The following is a 22,546-nucleotide window of genomic DNA, read 5'->3' as shown; positions in this document are numbered from 1 at the left end:
CCCCTTTTCTTTCATATATATATAGGTGCCGCTTTCTTCCTCAAGTGAAACAGAAGCCGGTTGGAGCCGTGAAGCATCCGGACTTGGGAATTTCCGACGTTCAGGAAAGGCAGCACGCGAAAGGGAGGATAGAGTTGCGTTTCCGCTCCGGGACAAAGCGACGGATATCTACAGCGGGCGCCCGCTGGAGTGGACACCTCGGTCGGCGCTGTTATTGTCCCCCCCCACCACCCTCCACCCGCCCCTCACCCCAACCCAGCGGCTCCGCGATGAAACGTGCCATTAGTTAGTGTCTCCCTTTGGTGTCACCGGAGAGGAACCGCGGCGGTTTCCTTGCTGAACATGGGTCGGTTTCATCCCGTTTCCCTCCTCCTTATTTGGATCAAGATTGCGGCGGCCCTCGGTAAGTCAGCTGACTTTCCGTCCAGCGTTATCCGTAAAAGTCTCGCTCCGCTCGACGTGGCGAGGCTTTATTTTATTTTATTTTTTTTAATTTAAACTGTGTGAGGATGAGAAAGGACTGCTGCTAAATCCCGGCGGGCTAATAGTTAGACTGCTAACCATTTCGGGAAAGCTAAATTTATTCAGGAAGAAGATGGAGGAGGAGAGTTCCTGTAAACAAAACACAAAATGCGGACAGTCCTGTGCGTGAGCGAGTTCACAATAACACATCACGCGTCTGGAAACCTTTCTGTTGTGTTGTTAAACTGAAGCTGCTGCTGTGTGAAATATGCATGTAAGCAGTTGTAAATGTAATATGCAACAATAACTCGGTCATCACACGATCAAAATCACGTGTTCGCTTGAACGAACTTGAACCTTTGGGTTGGGTTTTTTTGGTTGTTGTGTTTTTCTCTCCTGTATTTCCTCTTTTAGTTTTCACTATTACCCAACCTTTTTGTTGTGTCATGAGTTTTTTAAAATTTTTTATGAAGATGTAAGCAGACTTGCAGACGACATGTATGGGAACTAGCCTTGCAAAATGCACAAATACCTGCAGTTGTACAAAATAAAAGTGTGTGACTGTCACAATCATGAGATTTGAATTAACACACAACTAGCGGTCTTTTTCCTGTTCATTTCACGCCACTGTTATAGTTTAAGCCTAATAATAGTTTGATAATACACACATCCTATGAAGGAGAGGAGCCCTTTATTGACAAATCTCCCCCCAAGTTATCAGGCTCCATTCTCATCTGGCTTAAAACCAAAATGTGCCCACAGAAGTGGTGAGATGTTTGAACTCCACGGTTTTAATATGTTAAACAATGCATTTATTTTGAATATCAGAAGATAAGAGCTTTGAGATAAACAGGTGTTGGAGCCAAGTCTCCACTAATGTAGCATTAAACCACAACGGAAGATGAAGGGCAAACAACAAGATAAACGTCATTCAAATGCAAATGTATATCGTTGCCACACACACACACACACATGGCTCTTCTGCCAACAGGAGCGAACTAACAGCAGCATCAACATTAATCAAAGTCAAATTTCAAGCGAAACTTTCCCAGATTTATGGTGAATGTCTTGTTTTCTTTCTCTCATCAATAGGTTGTTGGTTGCAGCTCTGTTGTTGATAACAGAAATTGAATGAATTCAACACTCCCAGCAAATGTCTGGAGTGAAATATCCCGGAGTTAAACAAAGAGTTTGAGGAACATCATTCAACTCTACTTCCGGTGTTGACTGCACAGCTTTGTTGCCGTATTGTCATTTCCCAGGAAGCCTTAGTTATTTCTTTGTAACTTTTGAGAATAAAGCAACCAAATTAAATCGAAGTGATGGGCAGAAATTGTATTTAGTTTTGTTAAAACAGAATGTTTATTAATATTTGAATGAAGACATAATGATAAATAAAATGTGGCTATCGTTCAAAACCAAACGTGTACAAGGTAGGAACGTAACCTGTATACCAATCACAGTGGCACTAATACATTGGTTAGTTTGCAACTTGTCACACAAAGGTTTCATGCAGCATTAATTGTTACACAATGCATGTATCACACTGCAAATAATTGTTTCATATAAATTTGTGACAAATATGTTGTTATCTTACAGTCAGTCTTCCCTAAAATCATCATAGTGTGATGCAATTTGAACTCCATGAATGTCCAACAAGACACACTTTTAAGTGTTGAAAAACTGTGGAAAAAGTTCACGTTCAAACAACTCAAGGTTAAAGTCAAATTTACTCTTCATGGGAGTCGAGTTTTAACTCCCAAAAAGTTAAAGATTCAACTCCTGAAAAGTGTTAAAAATCAACTCCAAGAAAAGAGTTCCTTTCACTGCTTGAGAGTGACTTCGGTGGTCTCGCGCGCACAAAAACACAAACGTGTCGGGTAGAAACTCGGTACCCGGGGGCTTCTCTTCCATGACCCGAGACTTGTTCCCTGTTTTGCGTCAACACGCATGAAGTGAGATTTGCAAGAGGAATTGAAATTAATTCATAGACACCAACTGAAAACACATTTTCTTTTTCTCATGAACTGCTGTTAATCTTGATGTCTTGAACGTATCCTAATAGTCAGTACGAGTCTGTTTCAAAGGCTCGGTAAAGAAAGCGGTGTTTTTTAAAAATATATTTTTCCATCTCAGCCTGTTGATCTTGCAACGCTTCCTCTCAGCCAGCCTCTTCACTTGCATGCCAGTGAAAATAAGAGTGTGGATGTGAGCATACAATTGTCAGCACTCTGTTGGATGATAAAAGACGCACAAAAGACAATCGGACTAAACTCTTCTTTTCAAGCTCTCACCAAGTCAAATTTCCACGACAGGGACTTCCAGTATTTGCATCAAGGAGCTTTTTTTTTTACATAATAAGGTGTGTGAGATAAAGTAGGCTCCAAATGCAATTATTCAGTGCTTCAGATACGTGTTCAATCAAAAATTGTGTTCAATAGAATTATTCAGTTGGAATAAAGATTGGGGCTAAAGGACACAGTGCTTGGCGAGGGACTTGAAACTACAATCATTCACAGACCCGAATCTATGTATTGTGTGTGCGCACTGTATCCTGTGTCACTTTGAGGGGTCTGTTGTTGGCTCGTGTGGCTTTCGGGTGACATGCTGTGTGGGTTCGACGTGGCCACTGTAGCTTCCACAAAGTCTACTTTTGTTCATACAGGGGGGGGGGAACGGGCAGTCGTTGAAACCTGACGGAGTAGAGACGGCCTCTTAGTGTCCCGTTAAGACTCTTGACATACGAGTTGAACCGTGCTGTTGAGGCTACAGATGTGAGTGTATTGTTTCTTTGATACGCAGGTTTCACAACAGTGATGAGTCACACATTTGTTGCAACATGCCTGGGACTTTCCTAGAAAATTCACCCCTTTTGTATTCATTCTCGAGAATAGATTTCCCCATCAGAGCTTCATGTCTCACCAAGTAGATTCCCACCGGACCTGATGTTGAGACGTCAGCATGAGACGGAGAACAATAAGAACAAACTGAAAACCTTCGCGTAGAGCTGAAACAAATGGTTAACTGATAAAGGATCAATAAACAAACGATAAATGATTATTCTTTTAACCCTCGCGTTGTCCTTGGGTCAAAATGACCCGCAGCTGTGTTCAACCAAGTTCTATTTTATTTTCATATTTTTTGGGATCATCGGTGACGAGGAGGCTGTGAGGGTTTCTTTAAAGAATGATGACCAATGATCCCAAAAAATATAAAAATATAGAAATAAAATGGAACTTGGTTGAACACAGCTGCGGGTCATTTTGACCCGAGGACAACAGGAGGGTTAAATAAAAATACAGAACATATCCAACTGTTAAATTGTAAACATATGCTTGTTTTCTAATGTTTTTTTTTTTTTAATCAATTTAATTATAATAATATTGTATTTTGGACACAAATCAATAAATCTAAAGAGATCAGATTTATTAAATGCCGGTGGGCATTTTTTTAAAAACTTTTTTGACGTTGAAACATGGACAGTAAACGATTAATTGAGAAATAAGCCACATATTAATTCAATAATAAAACTAACAGTACTGAAAACGGGTCAGATTCATATTCTTTTAAAATCTTTGATCAAAGAGTCCCTGATTTAAAAGTAAATCTTATGTTTTATTTCGACTTATTGTTTTGTTGCTGCTTGTTTTCAGACGGTTAACATTTATTAAATGAAATAAACATGTAAACAGTATATTTCTTAGACTAAACGCCATCAGCCTCACGTCAAACTTTAAAAAAAAAACACATAAATTCTGTGCGTACTGAACAGTCTGTAGTTATTTACTGTAAGTGAGACAATATGACATATGATATGTAACAAGTAAACATGTCATCTCACAGCAATGATGGTGGTACATCTGAGGTCGATCAACAACAAAATGTTGGAATGTTATCTGAGCAGCGATTTCAAAGAACATTATTTATTTATTTGTTGTGGTGATTTTTGAGGTTCTATATTTTGGTTAATCTCCCATTACCAGTGCGTTGTCACCATCAGTCCAGTCGGTGTGGTCAGTGCTCGCTGACATCTTCCCTCTTCAGATGTTTGGTGGCAACGAAAGCATCAATTCCTTTTATAATTATTTATGTGCCTGAAAAGCCCAGTGAGGAGGGGAAAACACTGGTCATTTCTGTCAAACCTGCAAAAACTGAACATTAATCCTACAAAGTGAAGTTTTTTAGCCACAGACAGTTTAAAGTTACGGGTGGTAACATTAAATAACTGGCTTATTGTCCCGATAAACCTTTTCAACAGCATCTTGATGTGTTAATCAAATTATATCTCCTGTGAAAAAGGTCATGAAACTACCACTCCTGCATAAACTGCAGCCATCTCTGATGTTATTAGTTACAGCAGAGCTTTTACGTCTACCAGTGTGATTTTCTGCTGTGAAAACAAACTTAGCTTGATTTGCTTAGTTTTGACGCTCCAGTGACAGGAAATCGGTGTGGGTTGTAAACGGCAGACAAGGGAACGTATGGGAACTATGTATTTGTGCAGCTTGTGTTCCTGTTGTTACCGTAACTTCTTTTTATCTTTCGTTTCTCTCATCTGTGAAACATTTTGACGTCAAAGTCTGCAGCTGTGGTTGAGCTGAATTTTCATTTTTGACTGTGAGTTTCAAGTTTACTGTCACTGTGATAAGCATGCAACAATTTGATTGCACTTCGAGGGACTTGTTTTCACATTTGCTCCTATTATGAACTAAAAGTGTTGTGCAGCAGCACTGCGGTGGTTTTCAGTCACTTTGTTATGTGAATCTCCTTTTTTAGCATCTGCTGTCTCTTCCTGCCGAAGCACAAATCTATCAGCCTTATCTGCTAATGTTGCTTGTGTTTATCATGCATAAGGTGACACGAATAAATACAGTCTTCTTTTCCCCAGCTGGAGATTTTGACTTCATTCCCAAAGCTAACCTACTGACTTTTTTGGAAATGATTGCTTGAAGTCGGTTCCCGCTTTTTTTTTTTTAAATGGGTTTTAAAACTGTCAATTTAAATATAGTTTTAGCTCACTAAACGGTTGTGTGTTATGTTGTCGCAGGCTGCTGTGGGATTATGTCTTGTAGCCAGAAAAATGTTTCCCCCGTGTCTGTACATTCCTTCACAGATACAGTGCATCTGGAAAGTAGTCACAGCGCTTCACTTTTTCCACGTTATGTTACAGCTTTATTCCAAAATGGATTAAATTCACTTTCTCCTCAACATTCTACACACAATACCCCATAATGACAAAGTGGAAAAAGTTTGTTTAAAATTTTTGCAAATCTATTAAAAATAAAGAACGAAAATATAACGCGTACATAAGTATTCACAGCCTTTGCTCAATACTTTGTTGAAGCACCTTTGGCAGCAGTTACAGCCTCAAGTCTTTTTGAGTATGATGCTACAAGCTTGGCACCTGTTCTTGGGCAGTTTCTCCCATTCTTCTTTGCAGGACCTCTCAAGCGCCATCAGGTTGGATGGGGAGCGTCGGTGCACAGCCATTTTCAGATCTCTCCAGAGATGTTCAATCAGGTTGAAGTCTGGGCTCTGCCTGGGCCTCTCAAAGACATTCACAGAGTTGTCCCGAAGACACTCCTTTGTTATCTTGGCTGTGTGCTTCGGGTCGTTGTCCTGTTGGAAGATGAACCTTCGCCTCAGTCGAAGGTCTCAGTGAAGAAATCCCACAAGGATGTCTCTGTACATTGCTGCATTCATCTTTCCCTCCATCCTGACGAGTCTCCCAGTTCTTGCCGCTGAAAAACATCCCCACAGCATGACGCTGCCACCACCATGCTTCACCGTAGAGATGGTATTGGCCAGGTGATGAGCGGTGCCTGGTTTCCTCCAAACGTGACGCTTTGCATTCAGGCCAAAGAGTTCAATCTTTGTTTCATCAGACCAGAGAATTTAGTTTCTCATGGTCTGACCTTTTGGTAAACTCCAGGTGGGCTGTCATGTGCCTTTTACTGAGGAGTGGCTTCCATCTGGCCACTCTACCATACAGGCCTGCTTGGTGGAGTGCTGCAGAGATGGTTGTCCTTCTGGAAGGTTCTCCTCTCTTCACAGAGCAACGTTGGAGCTCTGTCAGAGTGACCATCGGGTTCTTGGTCACCTCCCTGACTAAGGCCCTTCTCCCCCGATCGCTCAGTTTGGCCGGGCGGCCGACTCTAGGAAAAGTCCTGTTGGTTCCAAACTTCTTCCATTTACGGATGATAGAGGCCGCTGTGCTCATTGGGACCTTCAATGCTGCAGACATTTTTCTGTACCCTTCCCCAGATCTGTGCCTCGATACGATCCTGTCTCGGAGGTCTACAGACAATTCTTTGGACTTCATGTCTTGGTTTGTGCTCTGACATACACTGTCAACTGTGGGACCTTATATAGACGGTGTGTGTCTTTCCAAATCATGTCCAATCAACTGAATTTACCACAGGTGGACTCCAATCAAGTTGTAGAAACATCTCAAGGGTGATCAGTGGAAACAGGATGCACCTGAGCTCAATTTGTGTCATGGCAAAGGCTGTGAATACTTACGTATGTGATTTTAATTTTTTTTTTTTTTTTTTTTAATAGATTTGCAAAAATGTAAAAAAAAAAAAAAAAACTATTTCACGTTGTCATTATGGGGTATTGTGTGTAGAATTTTGAGGACAAAAATGAATGGAATCTGTAACATAATAAAATGTGGAAAAAGCAAAGCCCTGTGAATACTTTCTGAATGCACTGTACAATTGAAAGGGTGTAACCTCTCTGAAGCTCTGTTATTCTCGTCAGCATTCAAGTGCTTCTGCAGGGTTAGCTGGGACTAAACAAACATCTACTAAAAGGACATGGAAGTTAATCATTTAAAATGGTGTGTGTGTGTGTGCACGCGCACGTGCATGTGCGTGGCTAACATGTGGTAACAGCCCTCAGCGACTGGCTTACTGCTGCGGTTGTCACTTCTTTCTCGGTTCTGCTGTGTTGCTGCCATCTGTGATTCCCTTTCACTTGTCACGTCTCATCTTGTTTTCGAGCTTCTGTGTTTCGCGTGGGCGGATGTCGACACGTGCACGCACGTGAATGCCCGGTCACAGACGAAACGAAACCACAATGTACATATTTGTACCGTAAGCTCTGAGATGATAATAATACACGTGAGGGTGTATTTGGTAACAGTTTCACTTCTTTATCAATTCTAAACGCTACCTTTAGTTTTTTTTATTTATTTATTTTTTTTTATGTGCCTGTCTTTCCTCTTCTTTCTGTCATTTTCTCGCTTTTCCTGAAAACGCTGAAAATATCATCACCTGTAACGCGTGTGTTTAGTCTGAGCTGTTGTAGTCGTCGTAATCAATCACTTTGGCTCCATCTGTGTTGTCAGCGCATTCATTAACCGTGCGCACATCCATTGATGCTTAACTAATGGGAAAGCATTTCTGCAAACATAATGTCCTGCTGGTATCGTTTCATTAAACCACAAAAAGGCTTCAAATCACAATAAAATAACATTTATTTGGTCCTGAAGTGATTCTCTCTGAAACGAGATTGATAAGGTGCCGGAGGCTTTTGGAGGATTTCTATTTGTTCAGAAAACAAAACGGGGAATCACTGAATTGAGGCAGTGTGTGTTTGTGGTGTGCGTGTACACACCGTAACTGCAACGCTGTGAAGCAAGTCTGCTTCCCATAACGGATGAAAAGCTACTGGGCTTGGGCAAACGTGCGCTGAATGAAGAAGTATATCCACCCTGTCGTCAGACCTGCTGTTAACCGTCTGAGTTTCTTTCTCACGCCGCATACTCACTGCGGGGCTAATTTTTTACTGCACCTCTATGGAACTAGCACAGTCACGGCCAGAAGCAGGAAGAGCTCAAGAATGTCTTTTGTTTAGTGTAGCACAGTGATAATGTCATGAATCATTGAAGAATAAAAAATGGAAGATGAATTTCTTTGATTGTTTATTGTACAACAATTTTTTTTTTAAAAATGAAAAAATTTTGAAAATGAAAAAAAAAAGAGAATTTTTTTTCCCCATGTGTCCACAAGTGTTACCAATATTGGGGGGGGGGTGTAAACTGCTGAAAATGTCCTTAATTTTTGTCATTTCGTGACTATTTGTCTTGTGTAAAATGTTTTTTTTTGTTGTTTTTTTTTGTTGTTGTTTTTGTTGTCTTTTTTCCACAGAATCTGGTTTGTGCAAAAGGTTCATTTTTGGCCACATTTTAAATAAGAGATGTAGAATAAAAAGTAGTTTGTGTGACGAAAGTGATGATATCACAATTTTAAGCTTAGATTTGGTTAATTTTTCTGGGCATGAAAACATTAAGTTCCGGTAAAATATTAAGACCTGGAAAATGTGTCAGCAGGTGATGCATTCATATTTTACGGTTATTTCCAATAAGTGCAGAACACCAGCGTGTGGTTGGAGACAACAGTACTGTTAAAAGTCACGTACTACGCAAGTAAGTGTAATAAGATGTAGGAGTACTATATTTTAAGCGTACTGAGGGTCATTTGGCACACAGCCTTTATTTTACCCTCAGTTGTTGACACGGTGCTGTAGGAGTCTGCATGCTGTTCGGCACGTATCCCCGTACCTGTGATCTCTGCTCCAGTTACATTTAGATTCTTGAAACTTGATGAGCATCACCTCAAAATAAAGCAGCCTCTTTATTTCATTGGATTTTCATTTGGACCTTTCACAGCACTTTTTTTTTGGTTTGTTTTGCATTTTTAATAGTCTATAATAGTGAAAAAGCCTGAGTGCCGGACTTTTACAGACTCCAGCTCACCAGAGGGGCACTTCGAGGGCTGAGATAAGAGTCCGTTAATGAGCTTAATGGTTTTATGAGCCTCATCAACAACCTTTTTTTTTTTTTTTTTTTACTTTTTCTGTACGGAGGGGGGCGGAGGGGGTAATGTCTTTTATTGAACAACACATTTCCAGCCCACATTCTGCTGAGAGCAGCAGGGAGATCCGCCTGCCGGTAGCAGTTTGGTGGTCTGATATTAAATCCACAGTTTAATTTGGTGTTTCAAGATTTTCACTGTCAAATCCTTCAAAATATCTGCAGTCCGACATCGTTGTCTCTGTTTCCACAGTGGACAAGCCGACGGACGTGACCCTGCGCTGCCAAAATCTGATCAACGTCCTGGAGTGGAGTTATGGCCAAATCCAGGATGGCCTTAGATTCCGAGTAGATATCAGGGCACGTGAATCATCAGATGAGTACGGGGTTGTTGTTTTTTTTGTCCACATTACCAGTCAGATAAAAACAGATTTTAAGATGATCTCTGCTTCAAACTGTGTAAACTACACAAGCAACCGGTATTATGATGTGTCTGCACATTTAAGGGTATGAACTGTTCAAATGTGAACTGTAAACATGACGATTGTATCAAATGTTAACGGTTGTATAGTGATCATACTAACACTGACACTAACTGCTTAAATGTTTCAAACTACAGTTTGTAGTCTTCATGTCCAACCTGAGATAAAAGAAAATACAATAAAATGATCAGGATTGTTTGGTCATTATTATCTCTTCCCAAAACTTAACAAACTTTCCCTTGTGTTATTTATTTTTCCAGTTTTCCTCCTGAACTCTGGGTAGAGCCACCAGCTCTGGAAGCCAATCTATCGTTTCTGTCAAATCCACAGGAAGTGTACTTCGTCACTGTCACGGCTGTGATTGGTGAGAACGAGTCTGTTTCCTCCTCAGATGATGGGATCTCCTTCAGCTATACTGATGGATTTCCAGCCATACAGAAATGTGAGTATGGATGTCAGTCGTTCACCGAGCTCACAGTGAGAACAGTTCATTTGAAGAGTGAAGGAACAGAACTGGAAATCTGCAGCCACGCCGAAGCGCCACGGCGCTTTGAGCTAAATGCTAATGTCATTACTGTACGTGCTCACAACTTGCTGTTGGTAAGCAGGTATATTGCTTACCAAGTTCGCCATCTAAGTTTAGTGTTTAAGCAGGAATCACTCCAGTTTTTTACTGGTCGTCTGGACTTGAATATGTGCGCCAAAATTTTGGAGATTCTTTCTCAAGCTCTCGAGACGTTTCACCTAAAACCACTAATTTCAACCTGATGGCGGTGCTAGAGACAGTCAAGGGATTGTTGAAGTCATCTGGGATTAATGTCCTTAAACAAAGTTCAGTGCCAATCCCTGATGTTGATGATGAGATTTTTGGATGAGTGAAAACTGAACTGCTGTCGACAGTAGCCATTTACTACTCCTTTATATGAAAGGATTTAAATTAATATAAAAAAAAATTATATACTGGCAAGAAAAGATGAAGATAAAATATTACCAGCGATGATGGAGCTCCTTGAATTAAGTATGTTTCACCAACTGTCATCACCGTTTATAGTTTTATCTCTGATTATTTAAAAAAAAATTTTTTTCCCAAACAACATTTATTTAAGTGTAATAAATGGTTTAAAAGTTCCTACAAGGATGGAGCAACGTAGTTAAATGCCGCTCCTGGTTTTATTTGCACGAAATGTTTCGTGCATGAGGATGCAAATGCACGTACAAAATATGGCGCACCTACAAACGCAGGGGAAGAAGAAAAAGAAAGCATTAAAAATCCCCAAAATCAGCTTTAAAGTCAGACTTTAATAGGATTTTGTAATATTTAACTATTTATATCTCACGCACAGCATTTGTTTTTAATCTTATTGTTTCTATTTCTAGTTACTCAAACTATAAACTAGCTTCTCTTGTAATTATAATATCAGTGTGCCTCAGTCTGCGGCATGAAATGGACAAATGACCAAGCCGTGCTCATGTTGGTTTCCAGGTTTTTTGGACCTCCCGTCAGTTAACGTTATCTTCAAAACGGCTGACACGGTCCTGATCCGCTTCGAGCATCCGTGGCTGCGATTCCAGTCGAAGGTGCACGGCGGGAAGAAAAGCCGGGGCAAACAGATTTGTCAGATATTCAAGTACGATTTGGAAATCCTCAACCAGGTCAGAATCTCACCTTCTCCAGTTTGTTACGACGCAGATTAACAGCAGAAGAAATGAGCAGCACACCTTTTGTCAATTATTACACAGTCTGACAATGATATTGTTAATGATTGGCTCGGCATAAGCAGGAAATATTGCTCTTAACGGAGCGTTTTCATTTTGTTATACATTCATTGATATACGGTGCTCTCGTGTGGCATCCCGCACGTAAAGTTGCTCGACACGTGTACTTTGTTGCGTGTGCAGACGACGTATCGCGACTTGGAGTGTGAGGACAAAGTGTGCGAGGCCCTGCAGCTCGTGGACGCCGCGCAGGAGAATCACTGTCTGAGGATCGAGGGAAAGATGCTGCAGATTTTAGTGAAAACCAAACAGGAGTACTGTCGAACGCTGTCGTTCGAGGAAACATCTCATTGTTGAGTACCATTTTGTTCATTCATTTTAGTTTTGTTTTTGTTTTTTCAGTGAACGCTGTCAAGACACTTGAAATATTGGTGTGATCGGTGATGGTTGGTGCGCGTCCCCCGCTGTTTGAATTGAACCGACTGATGACTTCAAAAGAAGCAGAACGGGCCACAAAACGGCCAAAACACAGGGTTTATGATGTTACTTTTTTAATAGTGTTTAAAAAAAAAAGAGAAAAATCACCCACCCACGCACAAAAATATTATCTGAATCGAATACAAAGGAGATTTAACACACATAATTTAAAGTATTACCGGTGGACACGGAAGTGTTGTCCTCAACAGGTTTCTTCGGAGTTTGTGTGAATGTGCAGCTTTTTCACTGTAAATGAACGAACCTTTTCTTCTCCTCTGTCTAGATCACATCTACATCTCCATCTTGGTCCCCCTGTTGCTCTTGATTGTAGTTTCTGTTGTCATCTACATGATCATCCACAAAAAGATAAGACCCTCAACTTCGCTACCCCCCTCAATGGTACGCTCATCCTACTTACTCTCATTTTATTAGACAGGTCTCATTTAAATGGAGATTATTAGGGCCCGAGCACCGAATGGTGCGAAAGCCCTATTATTATAACTCGTGCTATGTTGTTGAAAATATGAAAATAAAATAATACGACATGCTGTAGTATAACTTTTTTTTTTTTTCATAATTTTTTTCCCATGTTATTATCACAGACGGTGCAGTGGTTAGCGCTGTCGCCTCAGTGTGGGGGTCATTAGGTTCGATTCCCGCTTGTGACATGTATCTCAAGTCCAAAAAAAGTCATGCATGTCATCTGAAACATGAAAAAAGTAATAATAGTCATACCATAACGTGTGGTCTGGACATTAAAAAAATTCTTACTATGTCATTGAAAATACAATATTACATAGTATAACTTATTTATATTTTCAACAACATGACGTGACTTTTTTTTCACATTTCCAACGACATGCTATAGTATGACTATTTCATAATTCGGACAACATGCTATAGTATGACTTTTTTTTCATATTTCAGATGACGATAGTATGACTTTTTTTTCATAATTTGGACATGTTATAGTATAACTTTTTTTTCTTCATATTTTTAACACGCTATAGTATGACTTTTTTTTTTTTTTTTTTTAATTTTCAAGTATGCCGCAACCAGCTGGCTCCCCGACATGTAGCATGCGAGGGCCCATTTATCTCTGCTTGCAGCTTTAATTTAGTTTGAATTTGTTAAAGGAATCTATCCTGACTGAAGGTATGAGCACTACCTCAAACCAAAAACATTGATCGACCTATTGAACTAAATTGTGAATTTTGGTCCGATAACACCAGGCTAACCAAACCAGGATCTTTTCATAAACCTAACCAAACCGCAAACCCATCCTGCAGAGTTTGCATTGCACCTCATCTTCATTTGTTTTGAAACAGTTCCACGCGGAACATTTTGACGGCTGTAGTCGTCTTTGCATGTTTCCACTGTTTCCACGGCAACGTCTAATCTCACACAGCTGCACAGTTTTACCTGCAGAGCTCTGGAACCTGGCAGCAACGTGTTCTTCTCCTCCTTGTGTTGTTTAGTGGCAGTTGGCAGACATCTTTTAGTTGCATTGCCGCCCCCTTCTGACGGGACTAAGCCACTACAACCAGGTGCCGATAAAATGGGGGAAATAAGGAAAAACAATAGTCCCATATACTAAGCGAATTTTTTTTGTATTTTAATGACTTTTCAAATATTTGAAAATCATGACCCATTTCTAGTCACGACATTAACCACGTGTTAATTATTGTTACCCCGACAACAAAGGCCCGGTCGCAGGTACTCCCCAATGTCCAAATGACCTATTCTGTTATTTAGGTGTGAGAGTATTGTTGGAGGAACAGGTCTTTTAAATTTAAGCACTAACCTAATAATTCCTCTTCGTATCTTGAAGATTTTCAAAGATCCGGTGAAGAAGCTGACCATGTCACCAGATCGCGAGACAATAACTGTGCTTCGAGTGACGCCTTCCTCGCCCACTCCTCTGATGACAGATGAGGAGGACAGAGGAGAGCTCACTCCTGTTTTTACTTCCTCCAATCAGAGTGACTTCCGTCTGTCCGACGAGCTGCCGCCTGAGGTTGAACGTGTGTCTGATGACATCGAGGCGTGGGAGCTGAATTATGAGAAACATGCATACCAGCAAGGCAGCAACTTGGAAGAGGATGAGGCACTTTCGTCCGGTGGGGTTTCCAACGGTTACGAGAGTCGACGCCCAGTGTTGGTTAATTTGGCGCCAGATGAGCTGAATGAGGGCTACCGTAACCGTGGTGACCCTGAAGATGATGGCACCTTGAATTAGGTCAAAGGATGGGAGAGTTTTGATCCCAAAATTCAGTTGGTTTAGTTTGTGTTTTTTCCTTATCGCTGCCAAGAAAAGGCAGAACCAGGAGCCTAGTTACGCTTTGTATTTGCATGAATATGTTTGAGAAGATAAAAAACGTGTCCTTGTGATTACTAATTGAAAATTAGAACATGTAAAAATGAGCTCAGCTTTTCTTCAACCAGCCTATGTCTCATGCAGTCGCCAAGATTGCTTAAAAAAAAAAAAAGGCAGCTTCTTGTAAAAAGAACAACAGATCCTGCACTGGTTATTTCTTTTAAAGTTTCAATCTCACTTTTAAAACATTAGTTAATTTTTTTTGCATACATGCAAAGTGTTTTTTGTTTTTTTTTCTGTTTTTTTTTTCTAAACATACTACTGAAATAATACCTCTGGCCTTATTTTTTTTTATCTCACCTACATGGTCGAGTAAAAACGAAGGGGTTTCATCCTGCAATTGTAAAATGTACCGTTATCAATTTAAACAGTACATTTTTATCTCCGTAACCCAAACTATCGGACTTTCACATTATGTGCTACTGTGACAAAGAAAATCAAAATCAAAGAATGGTTCATGTGCACCATGAGCGGGCAACGCTAATTATTTTTTTTTAATATTTAAAGGATGTTTGGCGGTGACCGCACGATCTGATTTTAAGGAACCCTATCAGTTGCAGATGTTTTCTCAGGATGAGGCTTTAACAGTGGAAGTGGTGGACAGAAGAAAGTTCAACCGGTTGTTGACTAAAACAAAAAAAAGGCAGTGAAAATACAGAAGAACTCCTTCTGATCTACTGTAATGCATTTTGAGTAATCAACCAACTAACATATATATATATACAAAAACCGTTTCTGTTGCCTGTAATACGCTGACATCTACTGGCATTGTTGGATGTACACAAGCATGACCTTATTCATCAGTTAGTGAGCCGTTCAGTCAAAAGTCTTGCGCACTTCTTTGTGATTACTCGCCCAATGTTTTTCTGTCTGATGGCACAAATTGCTCATTTGCCTGAAGGCACCTTAAAGTCGTGGCGAAATGAAAGTTGGACGTTCTTTAACTTCAGGAATGTGACGTTTTTCCCCGTGGACAGGTTAAGAAAGGAATTTGATCGTGTGATTTGATTAAAAATGTCATCGTCCTTATTTGGTACAGCATCAAGATGAAGAGGACAAATGAGAAGGGAATAAATGATTGCACAGACAAGGAATGTTTTGCTGACTAAAATGTAAACATTTAATCGATTCTTTTTTTTCCTTGGGTTGTTTGGCACCAAGTTGGACTGAGACGGACACCGTGTATAGACTATTGAATAGTACCATAGCGCTGTGCTTTATAGTCATTTTCAGTTAAATACTTACTGCTCATTGGATGGTGGGTGTGAATTTGACTTTATTGTGTTTTTATGTTAAGTGTGTTGATTAATGGACAGTCTGGCTGAACTATCAATATAGTCATTCTTTTATAGACTGCTGTTCACGTAACGGGACCGGAGTTGTTTTTTTTCTGCTGGTCGGTCTGTCAATTTCACCTCTGAAAAGACAAATATAATTGCCAATCACAAAGTTGTCCGTTTATAGTGATGTTTGAATGTGTTGTTGAATCTTGTTAATGTTTTGATTTGAAAAAGTTGCCAACTGGCAAAACCTGACCCTCTTTTTTTTGGGGAGGGGGTGGGGGGGGGGGGTGTTTTAGTGCCTCCATATAGTTCATTTAATCCTTTAATGTCCTCACCAAGTAATGGACAAATTATTTCTTTGCATTTTTTTCTTTCTTTGGGGCAGTAATAACAACAATAAAAAAAAATTAAAAAAATGTCAACAGACCCCACAGTTCTGTAAATACAGGCTTCTACCAAATGGTTGAGATATCACTTTATGGTAAAAGTACCAAATTACATACAAATACTAAAACAGTAGAATTAGTCAAATACAATGCTAACTTATGGCAGTAATAAACAGCATAAATGTTGAGAATCACTATGTTTACCATAAAATGATAAACCAACCGTTTGGTAACAAAAGAAAATTTCAACAGGGAAAAAAAAAACTATCTATGAAATAATCTTAGCATGTATATGATGAAATAACATTAAATGTATCATATTTACAACAATGCATAATCAGATGTGTTTTATTTCAAAGCAAGTACTGACTTTTATTTACATTAGCTTAACTTCGCTAACGTTATTATGAAGTGACAATTCAACCGTTTGGTAAAGCACCTTTTTAGGAAATTATTTGACCCTTAATTGATTTGTTTTGTTTGTTTGTATCAAGTCACATAATTCTGTTCAGTAACACCTCAAGGGCTGTAATATATTGAATACATTTACTCACCTTTGAAATTTTCACCAAATAGTGTCCACATGTCGGAGGAACATGTTTCTTGCCAACTTCCTGTTAAGGGGCGAGCCGAGAAGGCATACTTTTGAATAACATACCTAAACCGAGTTGTAGAGATACCTCAATCAGGTTAAGTCAAGGTCAATACATTTTTCAATAAGATCTAGCGACTCAAAATGTGCTCTACTAAAATGTAGAGCAGGCAGTTAAAGGGTTAACGTTTCCTTTTCTGTTCCGCAAATCACTTTTTGCCTGTATTCTTATGTAAATGATGTCATTTTAGTTTAATTGCAAGTTTTCTGACTTCTCCCTTTTTCGACTCTCATAAAAAAAAAAACAACAACAACTGTCATCTGATACATTATGTGAAGTCAATGTAGAACATCCTGCCCCAAATCAAACGTTGTTCTCACAAAGTTATTGTACGTGATGTGCTGCTTATGAAGGAAGGGAAGTTGACATTTCGGTGTGATCTGTCGACTTGCTGCTACAATACTTTTTACAGCAGGTTCCGTCGTGTGTGTGTAGTGTGTGTGTGTGTGTGTGTGTGTGTGTGTGTGTGTGTAGTGTGTAGTGTGTGTCAGGGGAAGAAACACTTGCCATGACATTTCATGACATTTGAGCAATCCAAAACAGTAATGTCAAGGGAAACCTCTTGTGTGCATTAGTTATGTTTCCTTCCTCTTTGCTGTGTGTGCGCGTGTGTGTGTGTGTGTGTGTGTGTGTGGGGGGGGGGGGGGGATCTCTTTTGCTTCCAGTAACCGTCCTTAACGGACTTAATTATTACCGGTGTGTCCTTTATTGATTCTTGGTTTCTGGTTTGCGGGCAGAAAAGCTCAGGACTTCTGGTAATCTACTGCGGTGGTTCCCCGGCTTTTTTTTTGTGTGTGTGTGCCAGTTACATGGCCTTAAGTACTACCTCATAAGTACCACCTCTCACATTAAAAAAAAAACCCCAACAACCCTGTCTTCCTTTGATCTAATTTTAATTGGATCTTGCTTTGATTTGTATTGTAGTAGTGTATGGTGTATGTATTCTGCTGACATAAACTGTTGTTTTTTGTTGTTTTGCCGAATACAAACCCTGGAATTAAAGGTTTATTCTGTCATCTAGGTGAATAGTTTGATCAGGGCGCCTACTCGACACTAGTAACAGCAAAATAAAAAATAAAAAAAGTATGAAACAGTATCATAGGCACTGAGCTGTTTGCTTTTTGTCAACAATTTGTTTGAGTTTTTATGCTTCTGGCTACAGCTGTTGCCACGGAGGCATTGTGTTGTCCATCCCCGCCATCCCTTTATTGTGAACAAGAAGCCGTGGATAGAATTTCTTCGACATTCACTTCGACCCAAAAATGGACTGATAACATTTTAGCCATTAAACGTCTCCGTGACCTTTCAATCTGTGTAAACGCGACAGCATAACTAATAAATTTTTTTTTTAAAAAGCAGAGGAGATTGTGACCATGTTTCACATTTTATTCGGACACTGAATTGGTGACACTAATCCGGGGGAGTCGACCTCGACCCTGTGGTGATTGCAGCGACCTTCCGTGCCGTCAGGTCGAAGATGTGTGCGAAGCATCCACGTTGTGGAACTTGCAGCATCTTTGCAGCAGCATCCGTATTTGAAGCATTATGCTGTCACAGCTACGTGTTTGTGTTCTACCGGGATCAGATTTATTGGCCGAATTCCTTCAAAGTCCTCGGCGCTTACGTAAGAGTCTAAACGAACATGGCACAGGCCTGTAACCCGCGAGGCAGTAACTGTATCCGCTGATGTTTTAACTGTTATCTGTTAGGCGACTCTTCGCCGACAATTTGAACCATTTATCAACTGAGCTATATTGGTTGTTTTTTTTTATCATTTACTTGTTACCTTTTGCTTTCCCACTGCTTAGCAGAACTTCAGCAAACTATTTTAGCTTTTTATTGATAACTTGCTAACTTTTGGTTCGCTGAATTTTTGATGTGTACATTTTCTCCCTTACGTTTAGGCCAGTTTACATTTATTGTCATCACAATTACAAATTGTCATTTCCAAATTAGTTAAGCTAATATTTCCACATATCACCTGGCTACAGCAGAGCTAAACCCTGCGGGAAAAAAAAAATGATCATACACAAACCAAGACATAAATCTGTTAACAGTTGAAAATCGTGATCAAATACAATTGCACACTTGATTAAGTGGAAGTTGGCTGTAATAATAAATTATAAACCGTGACTTGCACAGTTAAGGATTTTTGCTGATGTTCTGCAGGACATGTTATCAATAAATATTACTGAACAGAATAATTAATAATTAAAAGAAGTAGATAAGATGTCAGCCCTCCTAATTTCTCTGACACATATTAACAGCTCATTGTGGTCACTGAGGAGAACCCTTAATTAAGTAACGCATTTCATGTTTCCAGAAAAATGTTGGACAGATAGTTATCACTCAGGCCAAACCTAACCAGGTCAGTGTGCTAATACTTATAATCTAAAGAGAACAAACATAACTGATAAGATTAATAAATCCTCCCCAGAACTCCCAGAGCTTCATTTGAAGAACTTTTATTACAGAAAACATTTCAGCAGGTCGCAGTGAAAAAAAAAAAAACCCCACTTGAGTAAATTATAAAATGAATGATTTCTGCATCCCATTTAGCTGCTTCTGTTTCAGGGTCAAGTTCCCATCATCTCTGCCAGAATCTGGGAAAATGGAAGTGGGTGTCTCCATTGTTACCAGCCTGTCAGGGAATGGACCGTATTGAGTTGAAGTTTACCAATAACATCCAGGTTGTAAATAGACATACAATACCATAGCACACACTGTTCTGTAATACAACCCGTCTTCTAAATTGAAAAAAAGAAAAGCAGAAAGCCATGTAATATGGCCTCGGTGGCCCAGTTATCTGAAGAAATACCGTAAATGCATAATGGAATCTGAAAAGGGGAAGTTAACAGTATGTTAAAAAGAGCAGCATCGGTCCCGTGTTGATGCTTGCTTGTCGTCCACAAACAGCATCAACACCATGACTTGTCTGCTGCTCCGAGCCGTGCTGCTGGGAAACCTCGGCGTTTGTGTCACTGCACAAGGTAACCTCTTTCTAATGTATTTATATATATGTAGTACGATGTGGATATGCGTTGTTTTTGTTTTGACTTAATTTTAAAGTTAATCCTCTCGGTCTCCTAAATCCCTCTCAGCTCACCTTCTGATATTGATCTGGTTTACTTTAAAACATTCACACTGATGTGAGATGAAATTATGAGATTTAAGTGGGTTATAACGAGTAATTTTAAATTTAGTGGTCCTTAAGAGAAACAAACCGACCAACAACAGAATTCATGTTATCGTCTACATCTTATACTAGGATGTAATATGTTAATTAATTAATTATAAAATCTGATTTGAGCATAATTATAGAGCACAAACGGTAGTCATTTTTAAGAAACACTCATTTCTAAAACATTTTCAAGGCAGTATGTCAGTGATTGGTCATTCAACAAGAAAACAAGAAATGAAGATTTGTTTAACTTTAAAATACAGACAGATTAACTAAATGCCTGACAAACCTATTCGAGGAAAATTGTTTCCCAGAGGGAAAACATAAAACACAGAAAAAAAAAGTCAAGTGTGTTCAAAACAGTTTCACTCTCCCTGTCAAGGAGCATGATATTCTACATTTGGGGGTCCAAATGATATCTGCCCCAAATGTGACTCCCATGTGATTATAATTATATTTTGTATAGTGTGTCGTCCAAAATATCATAATAAAGTCACACTATAGTATGTCGTCTAAAATATCATTAAAAAGTCATATTATAGTATGTCGTCTAAAATATCATAATAAAGTCACACTATAGTATGTCGTCTAAAATATCATTAAAAAGTCATACTATAGTATGTCGTCTAAAATATCATTAAAAAGTCATACTATAGTATGTCGTCCAAAATATCATAATAAAGTCATACTATAGTATGTCGTCCAAAATATCATAATAAAGTCACACTATAGTATGTCGTCTAAAATATCATTAAAAAGTCATACTATAGTATGTCGTCCAAAATATCATAATAAAGTCATACTATAGTATGTCGTCCAAAATATCATAATAAAGTCACACTATAGTATGTCGTCTAAAATATCATAAAAAAGTCATATTATAGTATGTCGTCCAAAATATCATAAAAAAGTAATACTATAGTATGTCGTCCAAAATATCATAATAAAGTCATATTATAGTATGTCGTCCAAAATATCATAAAAAAGTCATATTATAGCATGTCATCTAAAATATCATTAAAAAGTCATATTATAGTATGTCGTCTAAAATATCATAAAAAAGTCATATTATAGTATGTCGTCCAAAATATCATAATAAAGTCACACTATAGTATGTCGTCCAAAATATGTGTTGTCCAAAATATAAAAAAGTCATATTAAAGCATGTTGTCCAAAATATCATCAAAAAGTCACACTATAGTATGTCGTCTAAAATATCATAAAAAAGTCATACTATAGTATGTCGTCCAAAATATCATAATAAAGTCACACTATAGTATGTCGTCCAAAATATGTGTTGTCCAAAATATAAAAAAGTCATATTAAAGCATGTTGTCCAAAATATCATCAAAAAGTCACACTATAGTATGTCGTCCAAAATATGTGTTGTCCAAAATATAAAAAAGTCATATTAAAGCATGTTGTCCAAAATATCATCAAAAAGTCACACTATAGTATGTCGTCCAAAATATGTGTTGTCCAAAATATAAAAAAGTCATATTAAAGCATGTTGTCCAAAATATCATCAAAAAGTCATATTATAGTGTCGTCCAAAATATCATAAAAGTCATATCAAAATATGATCAGAAAGTCATACTGTAGTATTTTGTCAAAAATGTCCCAAAACATGTACTAATCTGCTAAATGTTCAGGTATCGGTTACTTACTGTCTGAAAAATGATCTTATCTTATAAACCACTACCGTACATAATGAGTGACTTCCTCGGTTGCAGTGAAGCTGCCTCCACCCGCCCAGGTGAGGTTCAACTCTGTGGACTATAAGACCGTGCTGCACTGGGCTCCTCCCACCAACCGCTCGTCTCTGCTGTACTACACTCAGTGGAAAATGTGAGACGCCGCACATCCGCACACGTAACGTACATCTCGCAGCACAAACAACTCCCGCAGGGGTGGATGAAACCTGCAGGTTTTATTATACTTCAATAAAAGTGCCAATGCTCTTTTGCATTTATGTTTGCTTGAATATTATCAACAAAATATACTTTTAAGTATGGAAGTGAAAGTACTCACGAAACATCAGAAATATCCCTGTCGGTGCTACTTTGCATTGTAGTATTATAACTGATGTATCAACATGAGTGTTTTGCTGCAGGTCCAGGTGGAGATGGCTGGAACTACCTCATATACACTTAAAAAAAAAAAAAAAAAAATACATCTTTTGATCATATCTTCAAGTAAACTGAAGTAATCGATCACACAAAAATATCCGCTGTAGGCTTAATGTACGTCCCAGTGCCAGGTTTTATTTCATCAAACTAAAAAAAAAAAAAGTAAAGCTAAATACTTTTCTTTCTTTCCGTGCTGCTGACTCATGATTTATCTTTTGATTTATTTATTTAGTTGTTGTTGTTTTTTTTTTTTAACAAATTCAGTGTGTGTGTGTGTGTGTGTGTGTGTGTGTGTGTGTGTGTGTGTCTTTCCTCCTCAGTTATGGCGAGCCTGAGTGGCTGGACGTGGACGGCTGCCAGGGGATCCAGGAGCACCATTGTGACCTCAGCGGCGTGACCTCTGAACCCAGGGAGTGGTACTACGCCAGAGTGCACGCTTCCTCTCTGCCCGCCGGCAGCAAATCCGCCTGGGCCCTGTCCCCCCGATTCAGCCCGCGCTGGGACAGTGAGTCTTTGCGCAACTCCTCCTCCCCCTCCTCGTCTGCATCCTCTTCCCTTTGTCTTCTCGCTTCCCCAAAAAGA

General features: G+C 39.1%; 2 protein-coding genes across 3 annotated transcripts in view; both read left to right on the top strand.

Moving 5' to 3' along the window:
• The first annotated feature begins 88 nt into the window (after window positions 1-88).
• LOC138617706 (interferon gamma receptor 1-like) lies at window positions 89-15,511 on the top strand. The gene is made up of 7 exons (XM_069692922.1): window positions 89-403; window positions 9,534-9,660; window positions 10,023-10,204; window positions 11,246-11,415; window positions 11,662-11,830; window positions 12,239-12,354; window positions 13,787-15,511. The coding sequence occupies exons 1-7, from the start codon at window positions 343-345 to the stop codon at window positions 14,192-14,194; spliced, it is 1,233 nt and encodes a 410-aa protein (XP_069549023.1). The 5' UTR covers window positions 89-342; the 3' UTR covers window positions 14,195-15,511.
• Window positions 15,512-19,566: 4,055 nt separating this feature from the next.
• Window positions 19,567-22,546, top strand: part of il22ra2 (interleukin 22 receptor, alpha 2) — a 6,405-nt gene continuing 3,425 nt past the window's right edge. For both annotated transcript variants that reach the window (XM_069692921.1, XM_069692920.1), the window contains exons 1-3: window positions 19,567-19,644; window positions 21,569-21,683; window positions 22,285-22,469. In XM_069692921.1, coding sequence (XP_069549022.1) covers window positions 19,581-19,644; window positions 21,569-21,683; window positions 22,285-22,469 — 364 coding nt within the window. In that variant the 5' untranslated portion in view covers window positions 19,567-19,580. The remainder of the gene's footprint in view (window positions 19,645-21,568; window positions 21,684-22,284; window positions 22,470-22,546) is intronic.

This window comes from Brachyistius frenatus, unplaced genomic scaffold (genome assembly GCF_029030835.1).
Source record: "Brachyistius frenatus isolate BFR_SWC_R1_liver_20210118 unplaced genomic scaffold, ASM2903083v1 Contig_13, whole genome shotgun sequence".
Taxonomy (NCBI): domain Eukaryota; kingdom Metazoa; phylum Chordata; class Actinopteri; family Embiotocidae; genus Brachyistius; species Brachyistius frenatus.
This window is presented reverse-complemented; position numbering and strand designations above follow the sequence as displayed.